The sequence below is a fragment of the Equus asinus genome, chromosome 5 (genome assembly GCF_041296235.1).
Source record: "Equus asinus isolate D_3611 breed Donkey chromosome 5, EquAss-T2T_v2, whole genome shotgun sequence".
In the NCBI taxonomy this organism is placed as follows: domain Eukaryota; kingdom Metazoa; phylum Chordata; class Mammalia; order Perissodactyla; family Equidae; genus Equus; species Equus asinus.
This window is the reverse complement of record NC_091794.1, coordinates 21,018,683-21,036,069: the sequence shown is the minus strand read 5'-3', so window position 1 is coordinate 21,036,069 and position 17,387 is coordinate 21,018,683. Positions and strand designations below refer to the sequence as shown.

General features: G+C 53.1%; 1 protein-coding gene across 4 annotated transcripts in view; it reads right to left on the bottom strand.

The window, feature by feature from the left end:
• The window catches only part of NR1I2 (nuclear receptor subfamily 1 group I member 2), a 30,337-nt gene that overhangs the window by 2,731 nt on the left and 10,219 nt on the right, over positions 1–17,387 (bottom strand). For 3 of the 4 annotated variants that reach the window (XM_044771533.2, XM_044771535.2, XM_044771534.2), the window contains exons 2-8: positions 9,425–9,643; positions 6,384–6,517; positions 4,867–5,054; positions 3,685–3,959; positions 1,494–1,636; positions 1,187–1,303; positions 732–837 (exon numbers count right to left, since the gene is read on the bottom strand). In XM_044771533.2, coding sequence (XP_044627468.1) covers positions 732–837; positions 1,187–1,303; positions 1,494–1,636; positions 3,685–3,959; positions 4,867–5,054; positions 6,384–6,517; positions 9,425–9,456 — 995 coding nt within the window. In that variant the 5' untranslated portion in view covers positions 9,457–9,643. The remainder of the gene's footprint in view (positions 1–731; positions 838–1,186; positions 1,304–1,493; positions 1,637–3,684; positions 3,960–4,866; positions 5,055–6,383; positions 6,518–9,424; positions 9,644–17,387) is intronic. The other variant, XM_044771536.2, reaches the window with a different exon arrangement.

Below are 17,387 nucleotides of genomic sequence, written 5' to 3'. Positions count from 1 at the left end.
CTGGCCACATCCTGAGTAGCCTTCCCCTTTGGGTTGTGCCCAAACTAAAGAGTTGCCAGTCCCATTTGCTGTGTTTGCCCCTGGGAGGTGGCTAGCAGCCGTAGAGTGTGGACTGCCGTCTTGGGCCACCTGTTCCACCTCCAGCTTCCGCTTGTCTGGCTGTGGAACCATGGGCAGTCACCCTGAGCCTCCTGTCCCTTGTGGGGTGGTGTTGGCACCTACTTCATGAGGCTGTTTTCAAGATTAAAGGTGATAACACATGTAAACTGCTTGGCACCAGGGCTGGCACTTCTCAATAAATGGTAGCTGTTAATAGATTGATTTACTATTATCATCGTATTGTTATCTTTGTCATCATTATGGTTATTGCTGGCTATGGCTAGAAGAGCCTGTAGGAGCCTCAGGAGAGTACCTGGCTGTTCCCACCCCTTGATCCCAAGAGTGTGGGAGGCTCTGGGCAGATGGGAGCTGTGCCTCAGGGAGCAGTGCCCCATCAGCTGGGCATGGCCTCTGGGCCTTCTTACGTTTCTCCATTGTTGGGCTGGAGCTTAGCTGACTGGGCAGGAGGCCTCAGGGGAGGTCACAGCACAGGGCCCCAAAGTCCTGATCATCAGAGGCTGCCCCAGGAGCGGCTCTAGTCTGCTCTCCCCTAGAGGCCCAGAACAAGCGGGGGCCTGGACGGCAGGGCTGCCAGGGGGAGCCCCCTCACCCCGTCCCGGTTTGCTGCTCACCGGTGGGCTGGCTGGGGCCGATTGCATTCGATGTAGACCTTCAAGGTGACAGCGAATTGCTCCTGCAGCTGGTCCACCACCCTGCGCTGCACCACACCTGGGCGATCTAGTGGGGAAGCGAAGGCAGTGTGGTGCCAGCAAGGCCATAGGGGCAAAGACAAGCTCGGTCTAACCGAGAAAGGGCAAATCACCAGCCAACCACCGTCCAGAGCCGGAGACGCCCAGGCAGGGAACTGAGGGAGCACTAGGAAGGCTGTGCATCACCCCACGGGCCCGAGGAGAAACCCGTCAGAGTCCCCATCCCAGCTATGCAGTCAGTGGGGGGGCAAGGCTGTCGGTTGGGACCTTCCCTGGGGGGCAGAGGAGGGACTGCTGCCCCCTGAAGCTAAAGCTGAGGCGGCGTGAGCAAGCCTGGGGGTGGTGGGGAGGCCAGACAGGACAGGTGGGGTCATCACCTGGGGAGAAGAGGGAGATGGCCTGCATTAGCACATACTCCTCCTTGTGCAGCTGCAGGTTCTTCAGCATGTAATGGAATTTCAGCAGCGGCTCCAGGAGAAGCTGCTGGATGCCCCCTGTGAGTAGGATAGGATGGAGGGGCAAATTTCTTAGGATCTGACCAAAGACCCAGACTTCCCTCACTAACGTCTGTTTTCCCATCACCCAATCTTCTGCCCTGCAATCCCAGGACCAGCATATTCCTGGCATGGCTCCTCCCCGCCCTCCACGGTGTGTTCCCCTCCCTCTACCGGGGCAGACAGGCACCTGCAGGGTCTTCCAGGCAGTAGGACAGCCGACCACACTCCCAGGTCCCAGTCTCTGCATTGAACACCGTGTTGCATCTCAGTTGGCACAGCTCAAAGGTAGCCCCCTTCAGCAGGGAGATCTGGTCCTCGATGGGCAAGTCCCTGCAGTGAGGACAGGAGGGGAGGCCAGCTTCCTGAGAAGCTGCCACAGGCCAGCCCCCACTCCCATGGTCCAGAAGTCAGGGGAGGTCGGGGAGAGGAGGATGGGCTCCCACCCCTGAGGATTCTGCAGTTGCTTTCAGATTGCCTCCGATCTCTCCCCCTGACAATCCAGCCAGCACATGACTCCTCCCTTCCACCTTCCTCCAGTCTCCTGCTACCTTCTGGAACTCTCCACTGCCAACGTAGCTTGGTGTCCAGGGTCCTTACAGCCTGGCCCCATCTCCTCCAACTCCCTGCACAGCCGCTGACCTTGGCTTCTGGTCCCTGGCCTTGTACTTTCTGCCTCGGTTGCCCACTTGGAATGACTGACCCTTTGACTTCACTTAAGGAAATCCTGCTAGTCCTTCAGGCCAAGCTGTCTCTGTGGCTCCTAGACGTCTCTCCAGAATGCAGTGTTGTCCTGCAGGTGCCACTCCTTTGGCACGAGTTCCATGCAGTGGGGGTATTTGCTTCCTGCTATCTATTTGGACTCAATGTTTCTACTGTTTCTCTCCAGGCAGCCTGCATGCCTTGAGCCCCACTCCCAGCACTGAGCGCAGGCCTAGCCACCGTGGCTGTCTCTGATATTCATGGTTAGATTGACACCCCTCCCATCCTGAGAGGGGCCCCAACTTCCCAATGAAGGAACCCGGGAGGGAGGTGGTTCTTGCCTGGCTCTTGACGAGGCCCTGTGCCCAGCTTTGGTCTTCTGGGGAATTTGGTCCCTTGTTTTCCTCACACCCCATCCTCCTTTTAGAGCCATAATACTGAGCAACTAGCGTCATGACGCTGATCTCCTTCTGGGTCTCCCCAGCACCTAGCTCAGGACCTGGCAGGTGGCTGGCTCTCAGCTCTGTCCTCTGTGCTTCCAAAGCTGGCCTCTCTGATCAGCTGCACCCCTGTGCAAGTTCCTTAACCATGGTCGAGCTCAGTTTCCTATCTGTAGCATGGAGGTGATAAAAACGCCTGCCTCCTGGGGTGGTTGTGCTCAAAACTGTGGTCACAAAGAACAGCAAGTGACCTCCCATCCTGGTGTTAAATTGTGGGTCATCAGATGTCAGTGGGGATCCGCAAAGATCCACGTGTGTAAATAGGCCTCTCTCCCTACTCCCTTGACCTAATCTGCCACAATCTGACCCTGCGCCAGCCTGTCGCCTCCTCTCCCCATTAAATAAGTCCTGTGTGTCACCCATAGGGCACAGCGGAAACTGTGGGCTCCTGCAATATGACCTGCCCTCTGCCTGCCGATGGAATCAGGGGCTCCTTGTGTGTGTGATTTGGCTCCACCTGAGCAGGCCCAGCAAAACCAGGTGGCTGAGCCCAGGAAAGACAAGCCCAGTACCACCTCCAGCCCTGACAGACCACATCTCACGAGGTTGTGCTGGTGCCACACCGGGAGGTTCCAGGGCTTCTTGATGACCAGTTGCCCAGGTTGTTGACTCCATGCCCAGCTTTAGGGAGTGCCCAGCCTTTGGTTCTCAGGACCAGCCATCCTCCTCATGGCCTTCCCAGCCTTCTCTTGGCAGCAGACTGCCAGAGCCCAAGCGTCTGCCCCTGCCTGTCTCCTCTTCTCCCTCTAGACTTCCTTCCCTTTCCTTCCAACTCCTTCCTGCTCTGGAACTGTCAACTTGTGATTCCTGCCCTTTTGGGAGGAAATAGGGAAGGGAATTCCTATCTGAATGTCCACCATGTATGTGCTGGATGCTCCTCAGATGTTTTCTTATTTCATATGGCAGCCTGCAAGGTGGGCCTTATTAGCTCCCAGACAGCAGAGGGGGAGGCTGAGACACAATGAGGTTAAGTGGCAGGCCCACAATCACAAAGGGAATGAGCTGTACCATGAGGGCTCCATTTCCCAGCAGTGCCAGGTACCCCAGGGGACACAGATAAAAGAGGGTCTTTCATCACCAACATCCCCCAGACTCAGAGGAATCTATCCCAGACCCTTTGAACCTGCTGGCCATTTCCTGCTCCTTTCCGCACCCATCCACCCAGCCCCCGTGTCCTACCTGAAGTGGGAGATGACTTTCGCAAAGTTGATGATGCCTTTGAACATGTAGGTGGACAAGTCAGCTATGTGGGGCAGCAGGGAAAAGATCTCTTTCCCACTGCCTTCGGCTGGGGGTTTGTAGTTCCAGATGCTGCCATCCTCCCCCCGCAGCTGCAGAGAGAGTTTCACGGAACACAGATCTTTCCTGATCTGGCTCCACCTGGCAGCCTCTTCCTGTGATGGAGCCTGCAAAGACTCTGGAATCTCACAGCCACTGCTAAGCACCTCGGGCAGCTGGGACACGAGACGGGAGGTGGAGAGAAGAGAGAGAGACAGCATGTATTCTCCCAAACACGATCTCACACGGGCCCCAGACAGGTACACACAGCCACAGCTGCAGCCTGAGAGAATGCACGATTACAGATGCGTGTGCACATGTGTGTGCACACACACAAACACAGAGCACTTGTTTCTTCTCTCTGGTCTTCTCCCATCAGGTGGTGCACTTTCTGGATCTATGAATTAATGGTCTGGCACATCCCTGCCTGGTCAGAGATGGGTTTTCTCCTTGCCCTAATGGAAGATGAGGGGGGCCTCCACCATCACTGTGTCCCAAACATCACTGACCCTGGGCTCAGGAGACTCAGAGAGAAGGATCTGGGAGCTACAGATGGAAAGAACAGACTTCTGGGGTGTCTGGGCTAACTAGTTCGCTGAGCTGGGCAGGCCACCCGAGATGCTGGTGAGCATAGGAGGAGGAGGCACTGGGTCGTACATGGCTAATGTTGCTGAGATCACTAACTATTCTTGGGTCAGTAAAACCAGTTCACACAAGTCCACCCCCTGCAGGTCCTGACCCTATCATCACAAAGGCCTGAATGCCAGCCACCCTGGGGCACCTCCGCTTTCCCTCCCTTTATTGCTCAGACTCAATTTCTACGTGCTGTGGAAGGAGAGAGCAGAGATTCTCAAACCTGAGTGTGTCAGAATCACCTGGAGGTCTTGTCACAACACAGAATGCTGGGCCCCACCCTGAGTTTCTGATTCAGGAGGTGTGGGGCGATCTGAGAATCTGCATTTGTAGCAAGTTCCCAGGTGCTGCTGCTGCTGGTCCAGGGAACACTCTTTGGGAACCCCTGGGAATGAGACTGGCCTTCTGAGGAGCCAGCACACGAGCTGAGCCAGCTCCAATGCCTCATACCCGGAAATTCTTGAAATGGGAGAAGGTGATGTCAAAGGTTTTCTTCTGAGCATCCATCAGCTCCCTGATCATCATCCACTGCTCTTCGGTCAGACCCTTGGCTCCAGGGGGCTGAGTCCCAATCCGTTCCCTCTTCTTCCTCCTGATCAAGGCCCGCCTCTGCTCCACGGCCGCGTCGGACATGATCACTGCAGGGACAGCCAGACCAGGCTCAGGCACCTGCCAGGAGCTTGGCCACTTCTTAACCCCCTCCAGGCAGCAGTAGGGAGGGTGCTGGTGACAAGAACCGGCCCTTTTCCAGACTTGAGAGGTCTGTGGGCTCCTCTGGAGAAACACCGGGGTGAGGACAGAGGGATGAGGTGCGGCTGGTGTGCTGCCCGCAGCTGTGGGGTTTGTAACAATTTTGTGGGACAGTGGGCAGAGTGCAGCCTTCAGAATCAAAAGGTGCTGGGTTTGAGGGACAGCTTTGCTGCTCTCTAGCGGCGACCTTGACAAGCTCGCTCACCTCTCTCCTTCAGTTTCCTTCCTGGTTATCTGGAGTGACTGCTAACCTCACACTGCTGTTACAATGAGACACTGCATGGCAAGTGCCTAATCCAGCTCCTGGTACACAATAGCCGTTGAGTAAATGCACCTGACATGACTCCTTCCTGGTAGATCAGACACCAACAAGACTCCTCAGAGTCCCCAAGGTCCCTGGGTCTCCAAAACCCCGGAAGCTGGGGCTAGTGCTTAGAAGGAAATATCAACTCTAGCCACTGCCTATGTAGCCTGGAGCTGTCGGGTCTTCTGTGGATTTCTGGAGCCCACTTGCGTGTGTAGAGCAAAGCTGTGGGGGTCTTTGGAGGGGAGAGCAGGGACGGCTGGGGAGGGCCTCACTCTCTGCCGGTCTGCAGCAGGCTCTCTGCCCGCATGCCCAGGAACCCGGCCCCTGAAAGAGGCTGCCCATCACGTAAGGTCACTCTGTGATTGATGGAGATAAATATGCACTGGAAGTTTCCAGTCTTTTCTCCACGAGCTTTAATCACAGAGTCACCTCTGAGCACAATTACACCAAAGCTCAACAGGTAGAAGGAGAGCACTCTATGTCGCCTATCTGCAAACAGTTCCTCTGGAGGACACCAGGTCTGGGGCAGCAGCGGACCCCAGCCACTAGAAGGTTGGGGGTCATGTCACATTACGTGTCTCCAGCTCCCCGCCCTCCAATTCACCTTCCCCAATTTGGTTAAAACAACAATGAAAGGGACAAAAAGAATCCCTCAAGAGCCGCTGAGGGGAGAGTGGGACACGACCCTGGCCTGAGATAAGCACACCTCCCAGAGCAGAGACTAAGGGCCCCTCCACCTCCCCAAACCCCAGGACTGCCGCGGGGGTGCGGGCAGCGTGCACGTGCACACTTGCCGTGCGGGTCTGCACACGCGCTCACATGCACGCCCGCGGCCCACGCCCACTCGGCTGCCGCGCGTGTCAGGCCGAGGGTCCGCGCGCCCACGCCGCCCAGGCCGCCCGCTGCTCACTCTCCTTCTTCATGCCGCTCTCCAGGCACTTGCGCAGGCGGCAGGCCTGGCACTGTCGCCGGGTCTTCCGAGTGATCTCGCAGGTGCCCTTCCGGAAGGGGCACCTCAGGCGGGCGTTGCGTTTCATGGCCCTCCTGGGAGAGAACAAAGAGCGAGAGGTCGGCCCAGGGGCCTCTCCAGGCCGCCTCACATCCCGAGGACACTAGCCGCGCCCTGTGTGGGGCCTGCCTCTGCTTCTGAGTCGGGTGGGGTTCATCGGAGAGGTGCGGGGGTCTTTCTATCTGTGCGGGGGTCCCCCCCGCCCCAGGAGTCTCTGGAGGAGGGAGAGCAGGAGGAAGCGGTTCCTGCCACATTCCCACTGCGCTTCCAACAAGCCACCCCCCGGGCCCCTTTCTGGGGGCTACAGCGCCAAGCCCCGCCCAGCTTACCCCGACCCTCCCCTCACCCCCTTGCCCTTAGTACCAGGCACCCCAGGAGGACGAGGCCATGTTTCTGTGCAGGTGGCCTCTTCCTGGGTTTCTCCTCCTTGGAGGAGGGAGCCAGAGGAAACCGGCCCCAGGAGGGTAGGGACAGAAGGCCCGCCCTTGCCCAGCCCCCAGTCTAGACTGGGGGCCAGGGGCAGCCGGAGGCTCAGGAAACTGTGGGGAACTCTCTACCTCACCGGACAACGGCCTACGCGTCCGAAAAGCGGATTCTCCTGACTGATCTGCGGGAGCCAAGGAGTTCAGAGGCCTGAAGCAGGGGGTGTGTGGGCCCGTCAGCCACAGGTCCCGGCACAGCTGGCCGGGTGGGGAGATACCGGGGTAAATGCCTTAGAGACCCCAGCACAACCGCCCTCTCCCCACAGCCAGGGCATCCTGAACTTCCCGCAAAAGACCCAGTCAGTGTGGCCCTAACTTCCTTGCCCCCTTTTCGCAGCTGAATAGAAAGAAACGAATTCCTCTTGGGCTCTGGCCTCTGGCCTCTGGTTCTGGTCCACAGTGTGGAAAACGAGGACCCGACAGGCATGGCTGCAGAGTGGCCCTGGGGCTGAACCCGGAGGCTGAGCCGTGTTCATGGTGACCACAAGCTTGACCCCGGAGGCCTGAGGCCTAGGGCCAGTGACCAGCCCAGGGGGCGTGTTCTTCACCGGCGCCACCACCTCCCCCTCCTGCCTGCTGATGCTCCTCCAGAGTCCACCCAGAACGGGAAAGGGGGAGGAGCTCACACTTATGAACGACATGCTGTGAATCAGATGCGCAGCTGGATATCGTGCAGAGCTGTGCAAATTCATTTCTCACACCCCATGGAATTCATCAGGTCATCTGCCTGACAGAGGAGGAAACTGAGTCTTGGAGAAGACAGATGGCTGTCCTTCCAGGTGAAGGACAAGCTGAAATCTGAACCCAGGTCTGTGATCCACAATGCCAGCTTTTACCCCTACAGCACGCTGCTCCCCCCCCCCCCCCACACCCACCCCGGGAGTCCCAGGACAGCCACTGAGTGGAGGCACCGAGCAGAGGACTCTGCCCCCCAAGGCAGTCTACACGGACGCTGCCGGCAGAATCCAGATCTGGCTCGGATGTCTGCTCTCCTCCGGGTGGCCGTGTTGGCATACGCCCAGCTCAGGATTGTGTCTGGTGCTCTTGCTAGTGACCAGTTCAGGAGTATGCTGGGGCCCAGTTCCAGCCGCTGTGAACTGAAGGGTCTTCTGGGGAAGGTTTCCTTGCTCTTAGAGAGAGGATGAGATGGGCCTTTCTGTCCCTCGGCTGAGCATCGTGGTTACCGCCTGTGGCCCCTGCACGATGCTGCCCCAGGGGGAGCAGCCCGAGAGCAGAGCTCTCACATAGGACAGCAGCAGAGAAAAGTGAAAAGATCCGAGCTGCTGAACTCACCAACCCTGAAGCCTTCAGACTTCTAGAAATGAGCAGTAACATGTTTTCCTCATTGTTAAACCCCTTTGAGTGGAGCATTGCTACAGCTGAACGCGGCCTGACGTGGCTGCTGTGTTGAGCGTCTGTTAGAACCCACCCAACACGGGTGTTCGTTTCTCCCTGGAGCATGGGCACCTTTGGACCTGGCCTAGGCCCAGCCGTTCCCTTGGCACCTGAGAACCGCTCAAGCTTGACCACATAAGCCCTGAGGCCGGAGTTTCTTCACTCTGGGGAGACGTTGAGCTGCTGCAGCCCATCCCTGGGCTAATCCCTCCGTGGACATCTTCCTGTGGGTTCTGGCCCGCACCCGCCTGACTGGAGGCCCATCTTCGGTGGGACTGCAGAGTGGGCCGTGGCTCTAGGGTTTGTTTCCATCTGAATGTCCAGCCACCGGGAAGAACTCTGCACAGGCCAAGCCAGGCTGGCTGTCCCGAGATGCGTGAGGGTCCCAGAGGTGAGCGCTGCTCTCTCATAGCTGGCCCTCCCACAGGGCAGACCGGGAGCCTTCCTCACACATTTCCTTCCTCTGCTCCCCTCATTTCCTGGTGGGCTTCTCTTCCTCTTGGTCTGAGCCTCGCCTCGAGCTTTGTTTTTTCTCTCTCTTCAGCTGGACGACGTGAGCCTTCTGTCCGGACCTGTCTTGCTGTGAGCTGGGACCTTTTAGTCCTTACCTTTTTGGACCTCTCTGTTTGTCTGTTTCTAGGTGAGCTTGTTTTGTAGCAGTATTCATTTATTTTATTCCATTCTTTACTCAACAACCACTCCAGAAGACTGATCTGAACACTTGCATTTTGGATTTTCAAATTCTTTGCTCTTTTACTGACTGATCTGCTATTTTGTTCAAGAACACATAGAGAAACACAGGGGCACCTTAATTCAAATGGACCTTTCCTGGGTAAGGCAGGAAGACGGAAGATGAAGGAGCCTCTGAGATGTAAATGGCTCTCTTGAGAGTCATTTGGATGGGCCATCAGCCCACACTCTGAACCTGGGAGAGAGGTCAAGCTGAGGCCCTGAGACAGTGCCCAGTGGGCCAATGGCAGAACCCTAGTTAAATGTGTGCGTCAGGAGTGGCAGAACCCAGGGTGTCAGGGGAACAGGTGGGTAAAGGTTGAGAGGTAGCTCTACCTGAAAAAGCCTTTGCATCCTTCACATGTCATGACGTTGAAGTGATAACCAGTGGCCTTGTCCCCACATACACGGCAGATTTGGGGACCCCCATCTCTCTCATGGGCATTGATGGCTGGCTTTCCAGGAGTGGAGTCTGCTCCTTTGCAGCGCACGAGGTCAGCATGGTTCCAGCTCTCTTCAGGTCTCACCTCCAGCTTTGCTTCTGGGCCCCTTGCACTAGAAGTGAAAAAACCACAGGGAATGAGAGGGCTGGGCAGGATGTGCAGGGGCAGTCCTCTCTGTGTGTCACTCCCATTTGGCTCTGTGGACCCTAGAGCTGCCTCTCATGGAGGAAATGGGGGTGGGTTTGGAGTTGTTCTAAAGAGAAATGTAACCACGACATTTTATATACAATAATAGGGTTCTGGAATAAGACATGTGAACAAGAACATGGAAGGGAGAAAGGTAAGAGGAAGAAACAAGAAGGAAAAAGAAAAGGCTATCTGGGTTGGCTCATGGCAGTAATACTTGAATGGACTGAGATCAGGAGGCCATGAGCTGGTCAAAGGCCTGAACGGGGAGCAGCCCAGGGGACAGGACACTTGTTCAGGATGGTTTCTGGGATTGAAGAAACCCAGGGGGGCAGCCCTCAGGTGTGTTGTGGCCCAAGTTCCCAGAGAGAGCTGGAAGGCTGGGCAGAGAGAGGGTTTCAACTGAGTAACCAAACAGATGGGGAGAAAGATAGACAGGAGTGAGGCTCACGATGCAGGGAGAAAATGGCCCAGGTCCCAGGCAAGCGGGAGCCTAAGTGAATAATCAGAGAACTCGTACCCACTAATAGAGCTGTCCTCAAGATGCCCCTCCAGGGAAATTTCACCTTGAGAATGGACACCGAGGACAAGTAGTAGAGTAGAAATTGGGAACTGTCCTATTCACTGCTTTTCCCAAAAGTCTGTCTGGGCACTGACTGCTGAGGACCACCACACCACAGATGATGTTGCTTTTTCTAAAACCAAAATGAAACTTTGACAGAAATTTCAACACACCAATTTCTGTTTCCAACAGCATGACAGGTGAGAGCTGACAGTTTCACCGCTAAGGATGGATTGGAATTAATCTGTGCCCTGCCCCTGGCCCGCAGAAAACTGCAGACAGACTGGGAACTTGAACTGAACAGGTGTGTATGGGAATCTCTCCTGATTTTTCAAATCATAATCATGACCTCGTATAGGTTTGCAGACAAAATGTATACTGAGTGTTCACAAAAGCCTCAAACCAAGAATTTGATTTAGGGATCTTGGATTGGTGGTGCTCCCAGACACCCACAGAAGCAGATGTTGATCCTCCTCTCTAGAGGAACTCACATTCCACCAAGGCACAAAGAGTCGCACAAGTAGTGTTCAAGAAATATGAGCAAAAACTCAGAAATCGCAAGGCCAGGACCAACGTGGCACCATGAGCAAGACTCAGCAAAAACAACTTAGAACAAAACCAGACCTGCAAAGGCTCCCTGAATTATCAAACACGGAATCTATTTAAATAAATAGTAGAAAACGTTAAAGATATAAGAGCAAAAGACCACAAAATTGACCAAGCAGATTTGCAAAATGAATAAAAATTGACTATAAAATCTGAACAAATATTGACTGTATAAACCAACAATATCAATGTGCTGGGAGTTAGAAAAAGCAAAACATAACTAAAATCTGCAACAACATAGAAGACAGAGGATCACAGTGAAACTTTTCTAAGGTTCTGTATTGTTGAGGGAGGGAAAGATAATAAATAACTCGATTTTGATAAGTAAAGTATACTTGTTAAAATTTCTAAGATAACCTCTAAAAGTCTAGAAATAGAATGCATACCTAATAGAATGCATACCTAATAGAAGCTAATAGAGAGGAAAAAATGGAAGAAGAAAAAATTCAACTAGAGAGATTAAAAGAAACTCAAAGAATGAGATAAATAGAAAGCACTGGGTAAGAAGGTGGAAATAGCACATATAATGATAATTAAATTTAAATATATTAAATGTTCCCATTAAAAGACACTGACAGGGGGTGGTTAAGTTTGCGTGCTCTGCTACGGCAGCCCAGAGTTGCACTGGTTCGGATCCTGGGTGCAGACTTGGCACCGCTCATCAGGCCACGCTGAGGTGGTGTCCCACATAGCACAACCAAGGCACTTACAACTAGAATATACAACTATGTACTGGGGGGCTTTGGGGAGAAGAAGAAGAAAAAAGGAAAAAAACAAAAGGAAGATTGGCAACAGCTGTTAGCTCAGGTGATTAATCAGACACGTAATCTTTCAAAAAAAATAAGTGGCATTTAAAAAAAAGACACTGAGAAAAATGGTGTCAGCATTTCAGGCTGGGATTATCTAAGGTTTGGGATTAGTATTTTGGGGGCAGACTTTGAGTTGAAGAATAAGGAATGGGGCAGGTACTAAACTGGTAACTAACAATTATTGAAACAGTGTTCTAGGTCCTTTGCAAAAGGCAACTCATTTATTCATCATAACAATTATCATAACACTTATAATCTCACTCAACAAACATATGTTTGAGCATCTACCATACATCGGATACCCTGTCATGTTGGGTCATTTTTCAGGTCCTACGAAAGCTGGAAGTCACTTTTTTGGCAGAAATCCGGGGCCTGCTATAAACCCCTCTAACTACTCACAGACACAGAGTGTGCCAAAATCAAAGAGCATCACAGGAAGGGAAAATTTCCTATGCAAGGTATCACTTCGGAGTGCACACTGGAGGAGAACTGCTTTCCTTAAGTTTCAGCTTCGTTCCAGAGCCATTAGGAATAGTAGAATCTGAGGCTATGGAGATGGTTGGCAGAGAGTCTGCACGTAAATTATCAACTTTGGACAATCGGAGATAGTGAGATGTCTCTTCCATAGCAATCAGTGTAAATACCGTTCCCTAGGAGGGAAGTGATCATTATGCCGTAACGACCTGAATAACAGGAGAAGCTCGGTGGATGGCATACGCCAAGAAGGTGAAAGAAATGTCTCCAAGAGGACACAGGAGAGACGTTTACTTAAACGTGTCTGATTAATCCCCAATTCCTTAACTCATGAGGAGGTATTAGAATTAATGCCAGACCCTCACTCCATAGTGTTTGTATAACTTTTGTTTGTTTTTGCCTAAATTTGCTGTTAATAAGCAGACCCTGGTACATTCCGTAGGCCAGTCTCTCATATCCTTACGAAGTCCCAGTTAGAGAACTCATGACAGCTATGTTCCAAAGATAGCCCCCAGTCAGCCACATCTCCTGGGATTCCCCCCCTTGTGCAGTCCCCTCCATGATGCATCTAGGATGGTCTGGGCTTTGCTTTAACCAATAGAATGTGGGGAAGTGACACTGTGCCAGTTCTGGGTGTAAGCTGTAAGAAGACCTGGCAGCTTCTACTTTTGCCCTTTGAGAAGTCCTAAGCCATCATGTGAGAAAGTCTGGCTATGCTGCTGGAGTGGCCACCCAAAGGGACCATGCAGAGAGGCCATGTGAAGAGGGAGGGCCCTGAGATGACACAGACAAGAGAGGCCCAGCTGCCACAGCCTTCCAGCCGTCCCCACCAACTTCCGGTCATGTGAGCAAGCTCTCTTGACCGTCTCAGCCCACTTAAGCCTCCAGCCAATGCCACGTGGAGCAGAACTGCCAGCTGAGGCCCATCTACACACGGAATCATGGCAGAAAATAAAATGGTGGGTGATTTAATCTAGCAAGTTTTGGGGAGGTTTGTTACACGGCAAGAGATAATGGAAACAGAACTAGAATTTTGTTAGAAATAGGTCTGAACTGGGGTGGGTGGGGGTGCCAGCTGACACCCCCAGTCCTGATCTTACTCCACTCTTATGTCAGTCCTGCTTACAAAACGGTGCCCTGTGGGCAGGAAATGACAGTGACTAGGTGACTGGTCGGTGCCAGCCATCTCTCTCTTTCATGAGAATATCATAAGACAATTAGACTTGCAGTTTCCATTGACTGCAGCTGTATTTGCTCTGAGGGCGGCACCTGCTCCTTGCTGTGATCTGTGAAGTCTAGCCAGCGGAGCGTTGAAATGATTGCCTCTTGTATCAGTGAAAGTAAAATACTTCTTCAGTGAGGGCTTTTCAAACATCATTGTAAAGCTCAGTGTTTGGGCTGAATACTAAAGACAGGATATATTCTCAGCAAGGAAGAGCCATTGATAAATGAATGAATAAATTAATGAATTTAGTGTTTCTCCATGCCTGGGGCTTGCTGCGCCGAGCACACTCATCGCTGCCCCCTCTCTGGGTGGGTGATCAGTTGGCATTGCTTAGCTAGTAGGAGGTGGAGTCAGAATTTGAAACCAGGTCAGCCCAACTCTAAAGCCTGTGTTCTGAGGTCAGCATTGTGCTACATTGTTCACCAGACTTGTTCCTGAACGGGTGCACCGTTTATTACACCCCCTTCATTTCTGTGCAAGACTTTTCCCAGGCAGTTCGTCTCCAAGTCCCTCTGTGTCATGAGATTCCTTCGGTCTAGCTCTCTGTTCTTGGGCAGAAGGTGGTTCCCTGAGACCCTCAGTTCTTGCTCTCTCAGCGCTGGTTATAGCAGCAGGGACCACGGAACCTTGCTGCCACTCCCACCACATCCAGAGGCACCTTGTCCCCACCCTCTGGAGGACTGCTGGGCCTTCCTTGCACATCAGAGAAGTGTTCGAGTTGCGATGGCCGTCCACTGGGTCTGACCGGTTGCTGGGAGGCTTCCTCTGTCTACACCCTTGACTTTCTGAGCAGGGGCTCTCGGAAGCAGACGGCCCTGTGTTTACAAAGACCTGCGGGTTCTCTGAGGCTGACACCGCCTGTTTCTTGCAGATGCCATGGTTCTCAGTTTGTATTTTAGTCATTGTTCACGTTGGAAGCTTTTTCTTTTGTTTTGCACCAGCCAGGGCCTTTTACTAAGCCCTGAAAAATACCACTTTTTGGCTTCGTCACAAGGGCCCTTTGGAGAGCTTTGGGGTGGGCTACACATTCAGGATGGCCCCACGGTGTGCTGCTGCCTCAGAAATCGCTGGAATTACGGAAGGCTCCATCCTGTGTGCGTGCAGCAGTGGCCTTACCAGGCTGGTGTATATACACACAGTGACTTCATTTGCTGAGGGCCCCATCCCCGCTATTAAATTAGGGAGAAGGGAGGTCCTCCATGAAGGACACACATGTACTCATGGGAATGACTAATCGTGACCAAACAGGACCCAGTCGTCCCACAGTCTCCTGGAGGTCAGAGGACTTTGCTTTTTGCTCCCTGGGGCCGCAGATATAATGGGCGTTGTCCTGCTCTCATTGTCAAGAGGGCCTGGACCCTGCCACTGACCCTGGACTAACTCTCTCTACTCACTAACTTCTCCGCTGCTCAGGATCCTCCTAAGAAAAGTGGGCCCTGCTGAAGAGGCCGCCCTGATCTTCGGCAGGAAAAGGGAGAGAAGAGTGCCCTCTTATGGGCGTGTTGCCACAGGGGCAGATCTGGCAGGGCAAGAAGTGAAGGGAGAGGAGGCCAGGTGGGACCGAGTGGCACGGGCCACTCGGAAGACAGCCTAGAGGGAACCACCAGGATGGAGGGCGGCGTCCCCAGGGAAGACGAGTTTGAATTTGGGGATAAAGAAAGGAAGGAGAGTGGTGCATCCTGAGAGGATAAGGGAGGGAAATTCTAACCTGAAGTCAGTTTCTGCTCTAGAAGGAACAAGGATTTCCAGGAGGAAGAGTCAGGACAGGAACGGGGTTGGAGGGCAGGGGAGAGAGGAGAGGAGCACAGGGCTTGAAAGAGAACTCAGGGCTGAAACTGGGAGCAAGGAAAGGGCTGCAGAGGCAGCGCTGCTGGATGAGAACTCGATGGAACCCATGGGTGGGCTGGGACCAGCAGAGAAGGACGGCGGGTTACAGGAGGCTCACACAGGAACTTGTGCAGAGCGCCTGCCTGGGGCCGGGAGAAGACTCAGGGCAATTGCAGCTTCCAAAATAGGGCTGAATGAGACCCCGCTTCAGGTTCACAGACCTGGGGTGTCCTGATCTAGGGGGTCAAGGTGTGAGATGCAGCACACTCCACATGAATGTAGAAACGATCTGAGATGACTTGATGATACGGAATAGAGGGCTGATCATGACAACAAACTAGAGAAAAATCAGGAAAATGTGTGCATCTGTATGCTCCTCCCCCTGCAGAAGGAACACGTGACAGGGAGGGACTAAAGGAAAAGGCTTTGTGTCTTGGGGGAAAGCGGGATGCTGGGACGAGATCAACTAGTAACCTTTGGAGGAAAATATTTAGAGATGGTGTGTGAGAACACGGTGAGCTGTGCTGTGGACACCTCTGGGCCAGAAATCGAGAACAGACGTGGGAAGAGGTGGTCTGTATATGCAGGGAAAAATGAAATGCTCAGTAAGTGGGCCAAGATGCTGCCTGTTTGGTTGCAAAGTTTAACAGAGGTGTATGGTGGTGACGGAGAAAATTCTCACTAGAGCAGGAAGAGCGAAATGCCAGGAGGGGAGAGATGAGCCGGAGAGAAGCCCTCGTCAAGGTGTCGGGATCCGGTTGAGAAACACAGAAAGAGAGAACACTAAGGAGGTGAGAATGAGGGACTGTAGTTCAGGAAGAGTCAAGAGCTGAGGGAAAGAAGTTCAAGCAAAGGTGAGGGGCCGGCCTTGACCAGTGGCCCAAGGGGTGGAAGGGGAGGCAGCATCAGGGGATGAAGAGGGCAGATGGAATAGGCCCCAAGAGAGACAGCGGGTGATGAGTGTTTTCCTAAGGTAGCACAAGAAAAGCGGGGGGGGGGGGGGTGAGGGGGTGGCGGGGTGGGCACCAGTTTACGCTGAGGCCAGAAAAGAATCTGAGAGGAAGGCAGAGGAGCTGCAGTGTGGTCGCTACAAACTAGGGAGAAATAGCTAAGGGTGAACCAAAGAGAGTCATGGTGCTTGTCAAAGCAGGAGGTTTATTCTGTTCCCAGGGTAACGGTTCAGGGGCGCCTGCATCACCTCTGCCCCCAGCACGTGCACACGCCATGCTCGTCTGTTCCTCGGGGTGTCCCTTCCCGCGTGTCTCGAGGCTGCACTTTGCTCGGGTAAGTGACTCTCCAGGGTCACAGACAGAAGGAGGGTCACTGTGTGAGGCACACGTTGTCTCCACCCTCGCTCCTCCCTGGCTCCTTGCTGGCCAGGAGCCCAGCCACCCAAGCCAATGGCAGACTCCCCCTAGCCAGCGGCGGGAGAAACGTCGTCAATCTCTCAGTGTAGTCAGTGGGTGAGCAGAGGTGCCCTTAGTCAGTTTAAGTGGAGACTGAAGCTTGGATGATTGGGGAAGTCTTCTTTAAGAAAAAGAATACAAAATTGCAAATACATAATTAGGCACCAAAGAGAATATGCATTTGTGAGAAAGAATGAGAAAAGAAATCACAATAAATCTCAAACGTTACAAAAGGACAAGTAACAAACATCACAAAATCGGGAAAAATAGTGTAATGTTTTAATTAATTAATTGCCTGGCACACTTCTATAATATCTTTGGTTGTCTCTTGGGGGAGACAGAATAATGGTCCCCAAAGATATCTGTATCTTGATCCCTGGAACAAGAGAATATATTTCCTAATATGGTGAAGGGGTCTTTGCAGATATGTTAAAGGGTACAGACCCTGAGCTGGGGAATTACCTAGAATTAAACAGGAGGGCTCCGTCTGATCTCATGAATCCTAAAAATCAGAGAAACTTTTCTGCGTCTGGTCAGAGAAAGAGATGTGACAATGGAAAAGGAGTTAGATGCTATGTTGCTGGCGTTGAAGTTGGAGGAAGGGGCCATGGGCCAAAGAATGCAGGTGGCCTCTAGAAGCTGGAAAAGGCAAGGAGACGGGTCCTCCTCTAGAGCCTCCAGAAGGAACCAGTCTGCTGACACCTTGATTTTGGCCCAGTGATGCTGATTTTAGACTTTGGAGATCCAGAACTGTAAGATAG